This window comes from Diadema setosum, chromosome 1 (assembly GCF_964275005.1).
Source record: "Diadema setosum chromosome 1, eeDiaSeto1, whole genome shotgun sequence".
Taxonomy (NCBI): domain Eukaryota; kingdom Metazoa; phylum Echinodermata; class Echinoidea; order Diadematoida; family Diadematidae; genus Diadema; species Diadema setosum.
Window position 1 is genome coordinate 48,720,074 of NC_092685.1, and position 21,696 is coordinate 48,741,769.

Genomic DNA, 21,696 nt, shown 5'->3' on the forward strand with positions numbered 1-21,696 from the left:
TATTCCACGGTGGTTTGTATGTGGTTTAGCATACAGGTGATTTCACGGTGGTTCGTGTGTGGTTTAGCACACGGGTTATTCCACGGTGGTTTGTATGTGGTTTAGCATACAGGTGATTTCACGGTTGTTCGTGTGTGGTATAGCACACGGGTTATTCCACGGTGGTTTGTGTGTGGTTTAGCACACAGGTAATGCCATTGTTGTTCGTGTGTGGTTGATGAGCACACGCGTTATTTCAAGTCGGTTCGTATGTGGTGTAGCATACGGGTTATTCCCAGTCGGGTCGTGTGTGGTATAGCATACGGGTTATTGTTTATAGTGTGACTGGTTTTCTTCAGTTGAAAAGAGTTTTTCAGCTGGCTGGCTGGTGATAGTCAGGTTTTCTGGTAGCACTACTAATTGTACATTACTGGTGCAGAATGGAGAAAGATCAAGGGTTTTCCATTGAGAAGTTTGTGGATTCACCCACAGTTGAGGAGTTGCTAACCTTGAAAAAGGTTGATTTGTTGCGTGTTGTAGAAAACTACAAGGTTCCTGCTGTGAAGAGTACAATGAAAAAGTCACAGATTACACAGCACACAATCAAATTTCTTGTAGATGAAGAAGTATTTCCCCTCCAGGCATTGCGTAGCATATCAGGTAGTCCCCCTGGTGATGTGCAAGGGAGTGTAGAAGTACGTCTGAAAGAGCTTGAACTTGAGAAAGCGAGAATTGAGTTAGAGAGAGAGAGGGTTTCTCTAGAAAGGGCTCGTCAAGTCGGTGAGAGAGAGTATGGTGTAAGCGTCAGTGGTGGGCATTTTGATATCGCCAAAAATGTCAGAATGGTCCCTGAGTTCGATGAAGGAGATGTGGATAGATATTTCCTGCACTTCGAACAGGTGGCGGATAGCATGGAGTGGCCGAAAGAAAAATGGCCTCATCTCTTGCAGACTAAGTTAAAGGGAAAGGCATGTGATGCTTATACTTCACTTTCGCGCGAAGAAGCTCAGGATTATGCAACAGTAAAAAAGGCAATCATGAACGCGTACGCCTTAGTTCCTGAAGCGTACAGACAGAAATTCAGGAATAGTAGAAAACTAGAGTCACAGTCATTCAGAGAGTTTGCAAAAGTGAAGGAAATTGCCTTCACTCGTTGGCTGCAATCAGTAGGCGTGGCTACTGTTGATGATTTGCGGGAACTTGTGCTACTAGAGGAGTTTAAGAGTTCGCTACCTCAAGAGGTGCGTTCGCATATCGAGGAACAAAAAGCGAAAACTTTGTTGGTAGCTAGTACAATGGCTGACGAGTATACTCTGTCCCGTAGTCATGGAAACAGGTATGTAGGAAGCAAATATGCAGCTCCAAGTCGTCAAAGTGTTGGCAAGACAAATTCTAGCAGTAAGACAGATGTGAAGGTTGGTCTAGTGGTAGAAAATGAGACTGACAAGAAAGGTAGGAACACTGAGAAGCCTATTGTGTGTTTCCATTGTAGGCAACCAGGGCATGTGAAGTCTAATTGTCCCATTCTGAACAAGAAAAAACAGGAAAAAGACAAAGAAAAGAAGTCTCATCCCAATGGATTGGTGAGTCGTTCGGTTGAATCGACAGGTGATAGGTGTGAACAAGTTCAGAGTGTGATTAAATCAGCTGATCAAGACAAGATTAAGTCTCAGTATGAACCATTCACTTCTGTAGGCTATGTGTCATTGGTAGGGTGTGATGAAGCTAGAAAGGTTACCATCCTGCGAGATACTGGTGCATCCCAGTCATTGATTCTTGACAGTGTTTTACCTTTTGGGCAAACGTCGTCCACAGGCACAAGTGTACTGTTACAAGGAGTAGAAGGAGGTTACGTTGAAGCCCCTCTTCACACAGTCGATTTGCAGTCAGGCCTAGTTTCAGGAAGGGTGAGCCTTGGTGTTAGGAAGTCACTTCCTATGGATGGTGTAGCATTGATATTAGGCAATGATCTTGCAGGAGACAAAGTGACTATTCCAGTGGTCAGTGCAGTCCCTTTGGATAAAGAAGGAAATGAGACAGCTGCATTGGTTCAGGAATTCCCTGAAGTTTTCCCAGCTTGTGTAGTCACACGTTCCATGTCTAGAAAATCAGAGGAGTCTGAAATGAAGGCTAGTCCAGGGGATATCGGTCTAGAAGGGAGTTTCTTCTGTCAGATGGATGATGTAGAAGTAAGTAGAAACGCAGCGTCAAAATCACATGAGGTAGGAGATGAGTCTCAGCCTGTAGATGAAACTGATGTTGAGAGAAGTGCAGGTGAGAGTGTGAAGCCATTCATGTGTGTGGTTGGAGAAGAGTTGAATCACACAACAGATGATCAGTGTGCTGAACTAGAAAGGAAGTGTTCAAGTGTGAAGCTTAAGAACTCGGATGCACTTCGTGATCTTGACAGGAAATTGGGTCATTTGTCCCATGGTGAGAGAGATGATGTGAAACAGATCATTGCAGATTTTCCTGAGTTGTTTTCAGATGTTCCTGGTCGCACAAGTGTGGTGCAACATGATGTGGATGTTGGGGAGACAGATCCCATCAAGCAGCACCCTTATCGTGCTAACCCAGAGAAGATGCAACATTTGCAGAGTGAGGTGGAGTACATGTTAGAACATAACATTGTAGAGCCAAGCACTAGTGCATGGAGTTCACCATGTGTATTAGTTCCCAAGCCGGATGGCTCATATCGCTTTTGCACGGATTATAGGAAGGTGAATTCATGTACCAAATCGGACTGCTTCCCTATTCCAAGAGTTGATGACTGCATCGATCGTATTGGAAAAGCGAGCTATGTAAGCAAGTTTGACCTACTGAAAGGGTATTGGCAGATACCTTTAACACAGAGAGCAAAGGAGATTTCTGCGTTTGTAACTTCAAAGGGCCTTTTCCAGTATACCGTGATGCCGTTTGGGATGAAAAACGCCCCGGCTACATTCCAACGCATGATGAATGAGTTGATTTGTGGATTGGATGGCTGTGAGGTATACATCGATGATGTGGTGGTTTACAGCGATTCTTGGGATGACCATGTGAGAACGGTGAAGGAGTTGTTCAAGCGGTTGTCAGCGGCCAGTCTCACAGTTAATCTGGTGAAAAGTGAGTTTGGGCATAGTGAAGTGCAGTTTCTTGGTCACGTCGTTGGTCATGGTCGAGTTCGTCCCGCAGCGGCTAAAGTCCAAGCAGTCCAAGATGTTCCTGTTCCCAAGACGAGGAAGGAGCTGATGAGATTCATCGGCATGGCCAGATACTACCGTCGCTTCTGCCATAACTTCTCGGATGTTGTGGCACCCTTGACTGATCTCCTGCGGAAGAACGTGAAGTTCCAGTGGTCAGCCGCATGCCAGTCTGCGTTTGACCAAGTGAAGGCAATCCTGTCCAGTGGTCCTGTATTGGCAGCGCCGGACTTCAAGAAAGGCTTCAGCCTAGCTGTCGATGCAAGCGATGTCGGAGCAGGCGCCGTGCTGATGCAAGCTGATGACGATGGAGTGGACAGACCGGTCTGCTACTTCTCAAAGAAGTTCAACGCGCACCAGCGGAAGTATTCTACCGTTGAGAAGGAGACCCTAGCGTTAATTCTTTCGCTCAGCCATTTTGATATCTACGTGGGCAGCACAACTCAACCCGTTGTTGTGTGGACTGATCACAACCCACTGACATTCGTCAACAGAATGAGAAACAAAAACCAAAGACTGATGCGATGGAGTTTAATCCTACAGGAGTACAACCTTGACATTAAGCACATTCGCGGAAAGGAAAACATTGTCGCAGACGCCCTTTCTCGTGCTTAATTGAGACATCTCAATATTTTGTCTTGTTGCCAGATGCAACATTTGTGCAAATGTATTTTATGTTTGCAACACTTTAAACAGGTGTAATTTGTTTTGCAAGTACACAGGACAGTGTGTGTACATCATGTATATGTACGAGTGGTACATGTATGCATTTTGCATACACTATAATTGTGATGCCAACAGCATGAATGGCACTTTGAATGTGTAAATAACAACATGGAAGTATCTTCAGACATGTTTGTGTTAATAAGGAAACACAGCAAGCTATAATTGTGCTTGAGTCACTCAACAAAAGAATACACTATGAAGGCTGTTTTAAGTTATGCTAGCCATCAACAGTTGTCAAGAATGTGAGTTGTTGGTAAATTGATTTCAAACAGGTAGTGTCGCTGTTTGTATAGAGAATGTGGTGTATCGAGTAATGTAGGTACAGTTCAGGTACTTGAAGTTTCATACTTGTACATGTACAGGTATTGGTTAAATTTGTTGTGGCATACACCCTAAGTATTGGATGTTGCCTTTTGGATTTAATTAGCATAAGTATACTGTATTAGGTACAGCAATTATATAGTTATATATTTACATAGCTTTTGCTCATTATTATACCTCAATCATTGCCTTGGCGAAGGTATTCAGTATTTCACAGTTGATCCAACATACCAACAGGCATGTATTTAAGCGAACTGTGTTATACCAGGATGTATACAGGCAGGTATACACTCACTTATTAAGTTTAGGTGTACACACAGGTTGTCATCAAGTATATCTCATTCAGGTTCATTTGATGTTTTGTCAGGCAGGTCATACTCTTGGTGTTTTGTATGTTGACAGGAAAGTTTTCAGACACATAAGTAGGATATATGACATTTGTTGGTGTTTAAACGTTTCAATAGATGCTGACACAACGTGTACAGGTATATGTAAGTCGCATATCATGGAATATGATGTTTTGGTTGTAGGTAATATGATGTATATGATTACAACAGTTGGATTTTATGCAGTTGCTTGTGGAAGAGATGACGTGTTTTATAATCGTTGTACACAGGTTAATCATTTAATAATGACAGTGTAAAAATTGACATGTTGCATGTGTGTTCTAACGAGGAAACCACATGATTTTGGTACAAGTGTATTGTTTGTGCTGTATGCATGACATGATTGCATAAAGGTTAAGGTGTTGAGAAAGTTAACATTGCAGTATTCAGTGTTGCACAACTACATGCAATTCCAGTATGCTGTAACTCACAAGCAGCAGTATAACTCACGAGAGTGTTAGTTTGGTACACGTTGAATGGTACTAAAGTCATACATGTTTTATCACAGGTTGTGATAATGATATACTAGTAGCCATAGCATACTACGTACTTCGTTTATGTGTTCTTATAATGATGCAACCATGGTAAATTCATGGAGTTATAAGAGTGAATTGGAAGAGGAATGTACAATGCTGTTCCAAAATGTTGTGCCAACGTACATAGAGTCCATTTGTGTTAAAACGTTAAATGCACTCTTTTAGGGGGGAAGTGTTATGGATACAGGTACATTGTATTGTCATTTCTGGGCACTTGATTGTTCCGCGGAGGAATATGTAAAGAAAGAGTTCGACAAGATGACCGAGATCGACCAAACACCTTGTTTGAGAGTCTGGGTATTTTGGTGGTTATGATGGTTCGCTAGGCCAAGTTAACCTTCCGTAACACATTACACAGTAAATGTCTTCAAGAGAGGTGATCTCATAGCCACAGTGTACGAGACAAATCACAAGCTGAACATTAACAAAGTTAAGCTTAAGCACATGCTCTTATATTACCTAACTAGAAAATTGATTACTGTTTCTACATCTACACACAATTTGGAAAGAGATGATTTGAATGGAAACTCGAAACACAAAATGTCTTCTGACAGTGAAGACTAGATTATTATAAGACTAGAATATTTTTAAAGTAACCCGTGTAGGATATCCTGGTGACACTCTGTCATTGTTTCTAGTGAATTGTGCAATACCGCTCACGGTTGTTCACAGATATATACACACCATCAAGATAAATGACAGTCCATCCATGGAGTCATGTAGCTCTATCTTGATTATGCACGGAGATTTGTAATTGCATGTTGATATCACCGCCGGCGTCACGTTTTCAAAAGTTGGGGGGGGGGGGGACACTTCCGGGTTTCTTGAGCTAACAAGCACAAAAAAAAAAAAGCATTCAGTGCAACTTTTGATGCCACTTCCGGGTTTCTTCGAGCTGACAAGCAAAAAAAAAAAAACCCCAACAAAACAACAAAACAACAACAACAAAAACAAAGGGTCCACAAACAAAGGCTTCAGTTCATCTTTCACTTCCGGGTTTCTTCAGCCGACAAGTAAAAAAAAAACACAAAAAAGGTCTTGAAAATCAAAGCCTTACTGCGCTCACACGTTAAGGTTTCTATCTATTCACTTCTAGTGTCACTTACGCACTTTCGGGGTAAAAAAAAAAGTGGGGGACAAAAGTGGCGATACCTTATGCATTCCTTTGTATGGTGATGTAAAAAGCAGTTGTAAGCATTGTACATGTGTTATGCTATATAGCATAGCGAAGATGTCTCTCCTATATACTTCACAACCTCATTGCAACTATTTAAGAAACGTCTACGACTACATCAGTCTCTCATTTGATATGAACACTTTGCACCAGCTTAGTAGTTAGATATCATAGTATTATTTGTTTTATTTTCTCCGCTCTTTTATGCTCTTTCGCATGTGTTTTATGCTCTTACCATCCAATTGTTTGTTGACTGTAACATATTTATTTTTGTTGTATTCTCATTTTGTATTGTGCGCACACATGTAATGTAACGTTGGATATCGACGCGTGGTTCTCTTGTAAAGCAGGCCTTTGTGGTTCTTAATGGGACTACTCTGCTTTTAAGGAAGACTTCACAATAGAGAGTTAAACTAGACAATGCGTCAATATCCTTCACTTCACAAACTGGGAATGCATAAACATTAAATCTTTTTGTCTACTTTACAAACTGAGAATGCATCAACAATATATCCCTATATTGTTTTTGTGTAATTGTGCTAGTTCTGACAACTCAAGACATTCATATGTCGTATGTTTCGTATGTTTCAGTAAAATAGTAGTCGTCGACTTAGCTGACATTCATCATGGTGGACGTGAACAAACAGGGTCCACATGATATAAACATTCTAACTGCGGATACTGTATGTAACATCTCTATGTTCACTTTCAACACTCGGAAAGATATCTAAAAAAAAAAGAAAAAAAGAGGGCGATATATGGATCTATCCGCAATCAGCATCATTTCTAAAATCGTCCACCTATCCACCATACCTAGATAATGTGTATAATTATGACATCCAATTGGTATCAAAATCTCACAGGAAAATTGATTTGTGATTTCATTGCCCGGTACATTTGCGCATAAAGTGCACAAAGAGCTAAAGACTAAGAATGACTACACAATGATAATGAACACAAAACATTAGAAAAGAAATTGTAGAATACATTAAACTACTGGTGCAGATCTTAAGGTGACATACGATAAGCATTACAGTACATGTATACCTTCACATAGATTCCCAAACAACTGGTAATAATTTCCTCCATATCTCCCAGTTTGTTTGTTTTTTATCCCCATAGGTTGTCAGCATTCCATAAGTCGGAAATGTATGCTCTTTCCTGTATGTACTCCACTTCTAAGCATTATGACTTCCAACCAATAAATGTCCACCAATGGTCTGTAATAGTACGAGTTATCTAACTACTTAATAATCTTACTTAGATATGAAGATACCATTTTGCCTTGGCACTTTTAGTACAACAGAATCCTGTGACTTGGCTTAAAAAAAGGAAGTATAGAATAATAGTTTCTTTTAAGACATGAAATTATGGCTAGAATGTGTCAATTGATTTAAAATTCTGTGGCAAGTTTCAGAATAACCTTGAAATCAACTTTCAGCCCGTTACTGTCCCCCACTCTTCACTTTTTGCCCTCCTTACAAGCCCCATATGTCGCTTCCTTCTTCAATTCTCCTCTTTCTAGGCTCTTCTTCTGCCAAGCAACGATCCGGTTAAGGACTACATGTAACATTGTGTTACCACAAACCTTTCTCCCTCATCTACTTCACCATCAAACCTTCAAATAACACATATTCTTAAAATCTGTTCTTAATGACTACTTTGGGGTTCTAAATGCACAGTCTAGTCAAAGTAAAGAGCAAGTCAAGGCAGACAAATGGAAATTTGACCTCGCAACAACATATCCTAAAATTTTTTCAATGAAAATTCATAGAAGCTGCGTTTTCCATCACTTTCTTTTTTCATCTAATTTCTGATGAGTTACACATGAAGTTGCGAATCGAGGAGGTTTCCATGGACAATGGGTACAGTCATTCAAGCATGTTCTGTGGAGAACATCAACAGTGCTAATTAGTAACTAATAATTGCTAATTATGAGTTTCACGACCAAAATGTTATGATTGATAATACTTCCATAGAGAGAACTGAGTCGATATTTTTTCTAGGCGTACTCATTCATGAATCCCTCGACTGGAAGTATCACGTTGAAAATATTTGTTCTAAATTGTCAAGAAATGTAGGTGTTTTATCCAAACTAAAAAGTGTATTGCCTTCTAATATCTTGGTAAATATTTATGATGCAATAATTTTGCCTCATCTTGATTATTGCAATGAAGTATGGGGAAACACATACAGAGTACACATTAACAGATTATATATGCTTCAAAAACGAGCTTTGCGTAGTATAAGCAATAGTCATTTTACTTGTCCAAGTTCACCACTCTTTGTACAATTTCGGATACTTCCAATTTTGATCTGGTCAAGCTGAATGTTTTGTTATTCGTGTTTAAGTATCACCAAAATATGTTGCCCGATGTGTTCAGAAACATGTTCCATATGAATTCCTCATTCCACTCATATCCCACCCGGTACCGCTACAATTTTCGTAAACCTTTTACTTATTCCACTCTAAGATTGCAATCCATACATTTTACAGGTGTCAAGGAATGGAATTCTATTGATGGTGACCTTAAATCTAGTACTACATTTTCCAGATTTAAAGTATTATATAAACAGAGTGTATTTAGACAGATGGTATCCATGACTGACTAGACCTCCTTTCTTCCTCTACCTTTCTCTTTCTCATCTCTTTTTCTCTGTATACTATGGATGAATGTGCGAGTGTGTACGTGTGTGTACTATGTCTGCCAACAAATTAAGCAAAGATATGTTTTTGTGTCAATAACAGATGACTTGAGTACACATTGTGTTATTTTAATTTGGACTAATCTTCTGTGTGTATTAGTCCATATCACAAAAAGTGCTTGGTGATTGTATGTACAGTATTTTATCCTTTTTGGTTTGAGGGCTCCAGCCACAAGCATAAATTTGCTTCTTAGGAGTCCTGGCATGTATTTGTTTCTTGTTTCTTGTACATTGTTTTATATTCTGCCAAATAAAATGAAATGAAAAATGAAATGAAAATGATGGCCATCATTCTACTACACCTTGTATTGACCAGTACTAGTGTGGAATAAAGGTTTGTAACCAAAGATAATGCTCACTTCCCCCTCATTATCAGAACTGTAAGCTGAATATGATCCCCTCAAGGCACCTATCATAACACTTCATTGGCGTTATTTAATCAAGCACACACGTACAATGCATACACAAGACGCATGCACGGCACATAGGTACACATATAAATTAAGAATCAGAATTCATAACTTACTGACCCCTTCTACAAATACAAAATTACAAAATAGTATTCCTACATCATTCTCGTCGATTTAACATCATAAATCTTTACTATCAATGCAGTGAATTGCAGTGATATTTCTGGTTACAGAAAATATGCAATCAAGCACAGACTCAGTATACATGTACATAAAAATAGAACTAGTACTGCAACTTGTAAATTGCGATGTTTGACTACATTTCCTCAATCTAGCATTCCGCATGACGAGTTAAAGTATCCATGTTCATGTACGCACTCTCCTGCTGACTCTCTAGATATCTGCTCATGGCATCGTAGCACAGTTTGTACTGGTCCTGCAGATAACACAATATTGAGAAAAAAACCACGACAACACTACATTAAAAACTAAATCATTCCATACATAAATCTTAGGCACAAAACGCCAACACTGGTACCTACATGTAACATCGGGATAAATACAAGTTGTTTGTGTATGAGGGATATGGGATACTATGCATAGCACTGGATATGCTTGGGTTATTTTGAAGCTCAAGTGCATGCAATTTCAGCTCTCCAAATCTTGTAGTGTCTTAAGTTATTTCTTGGGCGCCATGTTCTCTAAGACAGAAAAAAAAATGGATTGGCAACGCTCTCTGGTGCCAAAATGAAAACTAAATTGAAAATATCATTCGAAACCATGTAGGCGTACTGGACTTTGATGAGCTTAGGATGTATGCAAAAGGAAGACCTTTCAAACCATTACAGTTTCCAGCGAAATAAAACTTGCCACGTCACTTGCAACACCTTGTAGAGAATGTCATATTATACATGCATAATTGATGAGACACTTACAAGTGATTCCACCATGTTGGGTCTATTGGCACGCAGATTCTTCACTGCGTGGAAGATGTCTACTGTGTTCTTTCTCTCGAACTTGTCAATTACAGACCACAAAGCACAGAGCACTCCACTCCAACCTGTTCCATTTCTATGAAAAATGAAAGGTCATGGCCATAATAAAAACTATATACCGTTTTGCAATATTCATGCAAAATGTGAGTGATGATGTATGACCAATAATATTGGTTTATATGTTCCTATTCTGGACATTATCTTTCATTAGTTATGTTTGCTCATATCAGAAAGACCACTGTGTCGAAAGTTCATTGAATTTCATAAATTGAATCCAGAAGGATGTGTGTGGGTAAGAAGTGCCTGATTGTACTTTTCACATCTGTTTGTAAAACTTTTTTTTTTTTTTTGGTGAAACAAAATTTAGCCACACGGTCCAAAAGACCTGTGTATGCATAAAAAATGGGGAGCATGACAAGTCCTATCTACTTTATATGATATAATAATAGAAAGTTCTCATTACTTTTTCCTATGTAGAATCTTCCTGCATTTGTTTGAAAATAGCGTCAGTTAATACATAGATACCAACTGCCTGGTGTCCTGTATTCTCTGCACCATTAAAGATTTTTCAAACTTGACTTCAAAAACACCTATACAGCATTGTACGAAAGAGATTAATTTCAAACAATCCATCCTACCAATGTAGAGTATTTGGTTTGTAATACATGTATTATGACAAATGAGAAACTCGTGGCATATTTGTGCTCTGAGAAGGACATCATTTTAAAAAGGTCATGTCATTGATGAATAAACATTTTTTTTCATTGATTATACATTTGTTACTTAGATATTAGGCAGAAATATGGCCTGCTGACAAAAAAGAAAGAAAGAAAGAAAACAAAAGTTTGTACCTGGTTAAACGCGGAAGCTATCCCATTTTAGTAAAGAGACAGTTTTCTATTGGAACCATCAATGCTGTACCTGGTCAGAAGTTAGACTAGTGGTAATACTCACATGCAGTGGACGATGACTGGACCTGAGGTGTGTGAGATCTTGACCGCTTCCTGTACTGCCTTCACAAGGTGAATGAGAGACATTGGAGATCTTAGCTTGTTGCTTGCAGCACTCCATCCAAACAGTCTGAATTGTGTCACAGTCAAACTCTGGTTGTGACCAAAAAAATGCCAGCTGAGAAATCCTTACTATCTGTTTAAGGTTAAACTTAAATTACTACCACACCCATCTCACCAATCTAAACTGATGTTGCTGTTACTGATTTTTATATCTTATTGATCAAGACTCTTTACTTTCTGTTCATTTTGTATTATAGTGATCTTTGAAGATGATAAGACTTGCCTTGTGCAAAAATAACTTAATAATTCATGCCCAGAGTGAGTTTCGGTAGTTCGGATTTTATATGTTGATATGATGGCTGTATCATTTTAACATCTGTCAATTACCGTGTAATGAGTTTATGCAAAATGCAGTAATAGACCATAAACTTCCATGTCATTATAAAGTCGCATGGTTTTTAATTCAGTCTTTTGATTCATCCATACGTTTCTCCATCCACTCACACATTAAGTTAGAGCATTAATGGACTTGCAGCTTTGTCTCTTTGATATGATACTGACAAAATCATAATTACGCACGAAAATCCAATGCCATTCTAAGCTCTTCCACAGTGCATTAAAGGTATTGTTTACCTTTGGCAGCAATGATTTAAAAAAATCAAGATATGACATTTGATGCATATGTGTAGGTCTGTTGTATCACAAAACATCCTATCATATAGCTTCTTCTTTTTTTTTGCAATAAAGCCTGAAATACAAGGAGATATCAGTATTTTTCCCATTAAACCGTTACTGTAGACCGTTTAGTCTGGAAACATTTTTATTATAACTATTGTTTACATTTTGTGCATTTAACAATACTTAACATCAATTATATGGATTGAAATTTTTACGTAGGTTGTTTCTATCCCCAACTCACATTTTGGAACTACTTTGAAGAACTAATGCTGGGTTTTTGTTTCTTCTGCAAATGGTAAATTATGCCTTTAACTGGCAATGGATACACACACATACACACAGATAGAAACAGACATGTTTCCCCAAACAGCATAGATCTGCTATGCATGAGAAAAGAGAAAGTACGGTATCAGTAAAATCTAGTTTTGTTTTCAAAGTTTACACAAACCTCTCCATTGTTAGAGACAGTGAAGGTGTCGCGGGCAAAATGCGGTCCACTCGAAGATCCTACTCGTGCAATGTTTAGAGATCCCATCTGAATAGTGCCCTCATTGGGCCAGTACTGAGGACATGTCTGAAATAGAGGAAGAGAACAATGAAGGGATACAAATTACTCATGGGTAATGTTAACACATTGCCTCAGGGAACATGATGATCCCTTCACAATGCTTATACGACAATTTGAGATTCTCTAGAAAGCTTGTGTCCACCAAGGTGCAGACAAAATGCAGAACGAAAATTTAGTTAATCTGGCAATTAAATAAAATAATTCCCGGGTTTTTTTGCACCTTCGGAAGAGAGCTAAATTTCCCATTAAAATTTTCAAAATTCTGACACGGAAGTGAACATTCTGACATCGCCAGCACTCCATCGTCGTCAGGACAGCTCGCATTTGGGGGAGAGGAGGCCAGGCAATATCCAATGATTTATGGATGCTACCTGCCAAGTGAAATGAAAATCTATCATCTCTAAATTTAAGGAGTTAACACATGAAGCACACCGGAACACACATCGCACACTGGACAATTAATAATTGCAATTGCTCACTTTCGCCAGGTGAGCCAAAATGTCATAAAATATATCAAGAAATCACTCAGAACGTAGAGTTGAAAGTTTGTAAAAAAATACAGGTCCCTATCTTGTCAACAACCGTTTACAAGTAAGATGTACCACATGGCGTGTTGTATATGCTGGTTCTTCGGAGTGTCCACTTACCCCATCGGTTGGGTCAAGCTTATTGACCATGACAATGATAGGACACTTCCAGTCAAAGACAAGCCGCCATATGTCCACTACTGTATTGGGCAAGGGAGCCTGGGTAACTACAAAGACACCCTCTTCTGTGAAGGTCTGCAAAGAAAAAAAAATAGCTTTGAAGCAGAGTAATAGCTGCAGTGGTAAAATAAAAATAGAAGAAATAAATAACAGTGTAACCTATTACAATAGGCAGTACTGACAGCAGTACATGTATAGTAACAGCAGTGACAGCAGTGAGTATTAGTAAAAGTAATCTACGTTTTGTTTCTGCCTCCTCCGTTGAAGCATTCAAGAAGTGGGAATCTTTCAGTGGCCGTGCTTAATCATATGATGAACACAGCATCAACTGCAATGATTTTTTATTTAAAAAAGCATGGCTTTGATGGAGGTTACCATTTTTTAATAATTTAAATTTGAGGTTTCAAAGCAGTAAATTATGTTTAAGTCGTGTATAATTTCTTTAAACTCTTTTCTGTCATCTATTTGATTTTGTCTGTTTTCAACACGTCATGGGAACCTATGACTTTGAATGAACTCCTAGCGAGTATGATGTATTCATCAATACTCAAATCCATTAGCGATGCATTGATGTAATCAATGGAATCTGCAAGTCCCTCTGAGACAAGACAGGGTCTCTTTGTCTCCACTTGACGTGCAAAGAAGAAGTGTTATGTATTATAATAATGCATGATTGAGCAGAATACAAGATACCCCTCTCCCCCCCCCCCCCCCTACTCAAGCAGGGCAGGCACGGGGGGGGGGGGGGGCAGACCTCCCCCCCCCCCACACACACACACACATTTTTTTTTTCAGAATACATAGGGTCTAACCACTTGGGCCCCACTTTTTTTCTTTTCTCTCCTGGAAGTGGCACCAGAAATTGTGGTTGAGCTCTTTTTTTCCTTTTCTTTTTTTGCCCATTAACCCCCAGAAGCTGTACCATCAATATAATTGCCATAAAAGGCTTTTGTTTGTTTGTGTTTTTTTTAATTGTTTGTTTGTTTGTCAACTTATGAAATCCGTAGCAGGAGAAAAGTGCAGGTAAGACTTTTTCTGTTGCTTGTCAGCTGATCAAACTGTAAGTGGCACAAAAAATATAAACTTCCCTCCCCCACTTTTAAAAATGCAGCCCCGGCCCTGTTCTTAACCCTGTCTTATTGACATCATCTCCTAGACATCATCCCTTCGAAGAGGAATTTATTTTCTCCTAACAATACTGAAAGAGAGAAATATAAGTGGAGAAATTATTTAGATAATTTTCTTATTTAGAAGTGCAAGTTCCATCAGTTGGATGCAGTGACTCACAGGGCAAGATGTCTGGGAATCTGTTTTTGTTCTTGTTCTGAGGCATCTTTCCTCCTTTAAAGGCGCTGCTAGGAGGAACTGGTGCCAGAGAGTCGAGCAACTGTAAGAGATCAATCATTTCGACATATTAAAAGAGCTCTCTCTAAATTGTCCTCTGAAGAAAAGCAATGGGTAATTCTTTATCTACCTTGGCATTAGTGAGTGCAATGTGAAGTGATCACTGTGACAATAGATGCCCTTTCCCAAGCCAGCTGATCTCACAACATATTTGCCTTGAGGTAGATCTTGCAGGAATGTTTCTCTCATTTCCATGTTTCGTTGGGTTTTTTCTCCAAGGTAAAAGAGAATACATATTGTATACTTTTTCAAAATCGTATTCAGCCAGTCATGACCTAAAGTCTAGCTGTGTGCACTGGCATTGGTGTTGCTCTTTTTCTTACCTCGTATTCAAGCTGAATGTTGATTTTCTTTGTCTTTGGGTCCACTCTGTTCAGAGTAGATAGCTTCTTCTTGAACTGTGCCAAAGGAATGTTGGTCTGGCCCAGCAAGTAGACCTCAAGAAGAGCATTGTAGATGAACAGATACTGATCCTGAAAGAGGAGGAGGGTTTAGATTCTGATTAGCTGTCTTTCCAGGAGTGTTTTTTAAACAACATGATCAGAGAATATTAAAAAAGGCTTGTAACCTGGTCCATAAAGTAGCTTTCAGGGTGACACAAAATGAGGGATGGATAGGAGGGTCAAAATAAATCGCATGTTCTTGCCTGTGTGTGTACCATCTTGATACGGTTTTCCCTCATCTGGTTGACAAATCCAAAGATGTCCACCTTTCCAGTCTCTCGCATCATAAATAGCATGTTATAGAGGGTGAGGAAGGTGACTGTTCTTCCTGCTCCAGCGCTGCAGGAAAAACACAGAGACAAGACAAGTGACATCATAAAAGCCAATGATGTCATATTCTGCCACTATTATATTCAACAAATGACAAATCTGTAGGCCATCAAAAGCAAGCTAGCAGTTTTCCAAACCCAGCAAAGGAAACCAGAATTTTCAAGAATTTGAAGAGGGAAATGTACAACAATATTCAAGAGTTATGTCAATAGCGTAGAATATGAGCCACTTGTGAATTGTAGGGCAACACAATAGAGTTTTGAAGCTCTCAAACTGAATCGATTGAGTGTTTGGGAGATTAATCCATCAAAACCCTCTAAATGTCGACATGTATTTGATATCAAAAAGTGAAAATACAGTTACTGGATGAACTACAAAATCAAAAATTAAAAGCCTCTTGTTATTCCTTTGTTTTTGGGATAAGCAAAAAAAAATCACTTTTTATTGAAATTATATATTTCTGCCCAAATATTCTTTTCATGCTAAACACATTTCCTGTATTCACCATTAAAGAGTGACTACAGTCAGAAATTAAAAGTAATTTGGGAAGAGGACAGAGCAAAGGTTTATTCATACTAACCTGCAATGTACAATCATTGGTCTGTTCCTTTTAGATAGAGGCATGGTGGTGTGGTGACGAAGCACAACTTCAACAAAGTCAAGGAGAGTTGTGTACAGTCCTCAGGGACTTCCTTCTTAGACCAGGACATGTAGTGGAACTGGGTGACTGTTCGTTTTTCTTCACCTCTTCCCTGCAAATTCAATGAATTGGTGAAAGTGGACTTTAGTAGTTTGCATTTCAGGAGGTGTTGGTGCCGGTGGTGGTGGGGGGGGGGGGGGAGGCCGGAGGGATGCTGAAATCTGAAATTGAAACAAGCCTTTAAGAATTAAAAACAAAGCGGGCCACAGCAATTTGCATTTATTAAGTCATTGTAATCGCAGTAACTCTGTGATGTTGGTGTATTATTTATTCCATAAGTTCATTAAAATCAAACAAATCGATACGAAGCGAACTTCAACATTTTCTTGGGGGGTGGGGAGGGAGGAGGGGCGCACTGCAGATTGTCCAAAAAGTCTAAATATCTACTGTGCAGCAAAATGAACTTCTAACCGAATGACTGTCCTCTATTACTTTTTTGAGAGGGACGGGGTTCTTTAAGATGATGTAACTTGCTTGCTATTAGTTATCTCTAATTGAAGACCTATTTTTCACATGCAGATTTCAAGTTCAAGAGAATACATCTCACCATCTTAACGTCCAACTCCCTGATGGCATGATCAGAGAATGTGTCTTCCTCAGACAAGAAGATGGAAAAGTTTCCAATGTTGATGGATCGTGACTCCTCTGGCCAATATTGCGTGCATTGGTCCTTAAAAAAAAGAGATGCTTTACATTTCAGAGACAGGTTTATCATAGTAGGTATCAAGCAGGCTAGTCCATATGATTGATCAGTTATCATTAACAATGCCAGTGAACCATTCAAAAAAATGTTCCATCGTCTGGGCTCTTGCAAGGTCACTTTGAAGTACCATACAACATTATTCTGTGGCAGAGGTATAGAAGGTGCAACAGTTGATTTTTAAGCAGTTTTGTGGTCATTTTTGTAATGCATGGTGACAATCAATGATCAAACCGTACACTCATTTCATTATTGATCTGATTGATGAACACTGTTTTCAAAAGAAAGTGATACCTTTCCATTCTGAGTCAAAGCTGTCACCATGACAACGGTCTCAACATTTTCCTGCCATATCATCCTCCAGAAATCAGTCAGTGATGCCTCGTTTGGTGCTACACAACAAAGTAATCGAAGGCAATAAAAAGATATCGCACAGTTACATTATACCGTGCAAAAGCTGAATGAAGTGGTGTTGCCAGAACCACACTATTTTTATTGGGGATGTGCACGGGGGAAGACATTGATTGCAAGGGTGTAACTCTCATGGAAATGGAACATACTCAAAACTGCTGCTTATGATAAAAAAAAAAAAATCACGCGTCAAAACCTACCAGTCTTTCCCATACAATCTATCATATCTTGTTTCATTAGAATAATTATGATCAAATTGTGGTATTGAGTTAACATATGACACACACACAAAAAAAAAAACACCCAATCCACATTCAGCTAAAATTTACAGAACGCAAAGTTCGAACAGATCATTTGATGATGATGGCTGAAATTTCAAAGCATTAAGATTTCATTATCTATAAACAAACAAAAACAAAATACTAACGTCTTCAACATGCTATCAGACACAATGATTATTGGTAGGATTGCAACTTTTAGAATACATTCCCGCAACATTGCAGGGTTGGTATAAAAATTAAATGACGTCAAAAATCTCCATTTCACGCGTTGCATCATTTACACATAACTTAGACATTGCAATTGAAGTTCTCGCATATCAACTGCAATCAGTTTCATATTAACACTAGTACTGGAGGTTGACAGTACTTTCATTACTCATGTCTTGCATCAACATTTAAAGAAAACTGATAAATCATAACTCATAGACAAGCGCGCCGGAACACTTCTGGTTTTGGGGGGGCAAAATCTCACGGGGGCACATTATGTGACGATGTGAGATCCTCGGCGCGGGAGCGAAGCGAGCGGGGGGGGGGGGGGGGAGGGGGGTGGAAAGGGGGGATACCTCCCCCCCCCCCCCCGTAGGGAGGTTTTGTAAAACAGGGTATAAAAGTCGCGTTTATAGACCATTAAAAGCAAAGTTCTAAGGAATTAAACATAGTGAAAAATAATCAGTGCGAAGGGCTATGATTATTACATTCGGGAGTACATAATAATGTGATGGTGTGAGATCCTCGGCGAGGGAGCGAAGCGACCGAGCGCCGGGAGGGTGTGGAGGGGGGATACCCCCTCCCACGGTAGGGACTTTTTGTAAAAACAGAGTATAAAAGTCGCTTTTATACAGCATTTCAAATTAAATTTCTGAGGAATTAAACCCAGTAAAAGAAATCACTGCGAAGGACTATGATAATAACTTACGAAGACTTTTCATTTTACTATAAGTACGGGCAGAACGAGCGAGCTACTTTCACTTTGCAATTTATCTGAAATGTACTCATTAAAAGCTTAAACATGATCGCATCGTTCGAACAATAAAAAAATATTCTTATACAGCTAGAAAGCAAAGAAGAAAATGAAAAATGTACTAAAGGTATGTTTCAGCGGGCACACTCGAGGACACGAGGCTACCATCTATACACTAAATTTACTTATAAGTTACTATTAGTGTATAGATACAATAATGTATGTTGTTAGTGTATTATAATTTTCGCCCCGTTAGGGGCGAAAATTTTTGCATTTTCAGTTACGAAATTACAACATTTAGACAAGAAATATGCCTTTATTGTTCATTTTGGTCTTTAAATCAGTGATTAATTATTTGTTACAGGGGGCACTTGGGGGGGGGGGGCAAAAACTCGTTTTGCCCCCCCCCCAACATTTTGTTTGGGGGGGGGGGGGGCAAGTGCCACCCCTGCCCCCCCCCCCCCCCCCCTCCCCCTCCCTCGCTTCCGGCGCCCTTGCTCATAGATATTCATTAAAGATTGGGTATTTTCTCCTACATCTTGCTTTTCCTTTCAAAACAATGCTTTGTTCAGTACAGTTTGTACCAGTAATTTAAACACTTCTGTCTACTAAATACAGTATGTGGAACACACACATGACGGCTAATATGTCCATTTCTGTAGGTCTTTGATGTTTTCAATTTGGTAGATTGTGACATAAGAACAATATTGAATTGCAAAGCGGTCTGCTTTTGAGATCCCAGCAGTGGTATAGGAAAGAGATTTGTAGTTGTTTGAAATGGTGATACCTAGTACTTCAAGAAATATGTTGAATCCATTCGTCTATTATTGTCAACATCATTTTCAGGGCGAAGAACACTAAAAATCACTAAGAAATGTGAATATGCACATTGGTAGCACTCATATTCTATTCTCACTACTTTAATCTTTACCCTAATTTTTCAGTTTCCTTTCTTTAACATTGCATGTCACACAAATGTCATACGCACACAACTCAATATGAAACAGAGGAATAGTAACAAGTCTAAAAACGAAATCGCATACACCACATATGATTGCATCCTTTACATTTTGTAGTTTCTTACCTTGAGATGCAATAATCACCTTTTCTCCTCTGAAATTCTGTTGCAAAGAAATGTCCATGATCATAACATAAGAGACTGTGTATTTTTGTCAAAAGGATGTAAATGTTTGCATTTAACATATAAAATTGGGAAAATGTTATCGGAAAGATATCTTATTTAATTTGTCTCATATCGCTCATTTTGTAAGTCATACTGGAGAGAAGGCAGTGAGCTACAGAGTGACAACTTGAAGCACCAAACGAAAGCACTTACTGGTCTAGCACTGGCTTTTGTAAATATCTCCTAAAATAACTTATAATTGTAATCCAAACATTCTCCTCTTTCACAGAGAATATCTTCTAATGTTTGCTTGATACCACACTCTATACTACACCTTTGAAGAAATTTTTAGTCATGGAATGATTATGATACTCACGTGGATGTAGTTAGCATTGTAATAATCTGAATGGGGATCACCATCCACAGTCTTCAGAACAACTCTGGAATGATCGTCTGTCAAACAACCACAAAATAAACATGTTTTTATAGGATGTACGTTGCTGGCAATGTGCAAATAATCACTTGTCATACAACATAGCCATTGCAGGCTTCCATTGTTGCAAATAAATGCAAAATCTTTCTCTTCTGACAAATGCAGGATTTATTTTGCATTTTAAAATAAATGACTTTGATACATGATAAGGTTACCGCTAATAAAATTTTCATCATTCAGAACAAATTTGCTTCTAAGCTTGCTTCTAAGTAGGTTCCATCATATTTCTTTAGCATTCATTCTCAGATTCCAACTTTCATAGATTGACCACTATGTTCTATATGTTTGCAATAGTCTTTTATGTCTCTAGCTCGATATCATGTATTATTTCATTTTGCAATATTATGTATCTTAGCTGGATATCAATTATAATTCAATTTTGTTATACGTGATGTATCTTTTAGAGAAATAAGAAAATAATTTGAAATTGAAATTGAAATCAATTTAAGATTAAAAGTGTGAAACACAAAACCCATTTCTCTAAGTACGTCTTAAATTATACCGTCAATAGTGGTCTACAGCTAACGCCATGTTGTGACTGCTGAAACATTATATAGAATATACCATCTGTACTGTACTGAGTCTCATTCAGTGAGTAGGTACACTGAGGTCTATACACATATTTTGTATTCACAACACTAATAAGTGCATTCATAAACACAGTAATCCAGAACAGGAAACAGGACAATTGTTGGAAGAAGTTGTTTTGCACGGTGACAAATACAAGCAGTTTGCTACAGCATTGATTACAAATAAAACACATCAATCCTACGCCAGCATGTTTGTTTGTTGTTAATGTTATTATCATTGTTGTTTATAATGTTAACGCCCTCCGGTGGGCAATCGTGTTAAGCGTCTTGGCTGCGGTAATAAATCTACACCACAACCGTACCTGGAATCGTCCGGTGTTTTCTTCTCGTAATGGCGTGGTGGCATCGTTTGGGATCCGAATCTTAGGCCCGATTTAACGTCCACAGGAATCCGAACGGGGAGAGATCTCGCTCGACATAAAAGGGGCCGGACGTTCAGCAAAAGCGCTGTGATAGTTCCAGGTACTGATTTCACCTTTGTGTGTGTAGTCCCATACATACACATTGAAAATGTGTGATGCATCAACGCAGCGATGCGCCGCAGCGGCCAAGTCCAAGGCACCCGCACCCGCACCGACACATCGGTGCCCCGTGACTACTGTCGGAACCACGGCAGCTGACACATCGTGCACAACCCCCTACTTCCCCGGAACTGTTGGTCTCTACCCTCCCGTGGAGGTCGACGTCCACTTGAGAAGTGGTACACCACTGAACATCATCAGAGTGTCAATGGCAGAGAAGTTGGAGTTGGATATTGTGGTTGATTCATATGGATATGATGATCACTTAATTCATGATTACTGGTCTATTGGAGATAGTCTCAAGCTGCCTGATAGTCTCATGCTGACAAAGATAGTAGGCCTGACCTGCTTCTCTATT

General features: G+C 39.0%; 2 protein-coding genes across 2 annotated transcripts; one reads left to right on the top strand and one right to left on the bottom strand.

Annotated features, from left to right (window-relative positions):
• The first annotated feature begins 419 nt into the window (after positions 1-419).
• On the top strand, positions 420-3,776 carry LOC140243878 (uncharacterized). The gene has a single exon (XM_072323586.1). The coding sequence runs from the start codon at positions 420-422 to the stop codon at positions 3,774-3,776; it is 3,357 nt and encodes a 1,118-aa protein (XP_072179687.1).
• A 5,975-nt stretch (positions 3,777-9,751) lies between these two features.
• LOC140243988 (receptor-type tyrosine-protein phosphatase kappa-like) lies at positions 9,752-21,163 on the bottom strand. Its single transcript, XM_072323673.1, has 13 exons — positions 21,120-21,163; positions 20,111-20,174; positions 19,696-19,732; positions 16,139-16,238; positions 15,432-15,567; positions 15,109-15,258; positions 14,669-14,768; positions 13,929-14,009; positions 13,322-13,476; positions 12,555-12,680; positions 11,370-11,518; positions 10,356-10,491; positions 9,752-9,856 (listed from the first exon to the last, which is right to left on the bottom strand). The coding sequence occupies exons 1-13, from the start codon at positions 21,161-21,163 to the stop codon at positions 9,752-9,754; spliced, it is 1,383 nt and encodes a 460-aa protein (XP_072179774.1).
• Between the last annotated feature and the right edge of the window lie 533 nt (positions 21,164-21,696).

Bases quoted from the DNA above. Each gene is read 5' to 3' on its own strand.
- LOC140243988 (XM_072323673.1), bottom strand. From the start codon at position 21,163: ATGCCACCACGCCATTACGAGAAGAAAACACCGGACGATTCCAG. The intron at 19,733-20,110 runs GTGAGTATCATA...TCTTTGCAACAG, and splicing joins ACAATGCTAACTACATCCAC to AATTTCAGAGGAGAAAAGGT. The intron at 12,681-13,321 runs GTAAGTGGACAC...CCTCTATTTCAG, and splicing joins AGCTTGACCCAACCGATGGG to ACATGTCCTCAGTACTGGCC.
- LOC140243878 (XM_072323586.1), top strand. From the start codon at position 420: ATGGAGAAAGATCAAGGGTTTTCCATTGAGAAGTTTGTGGATTCACCC.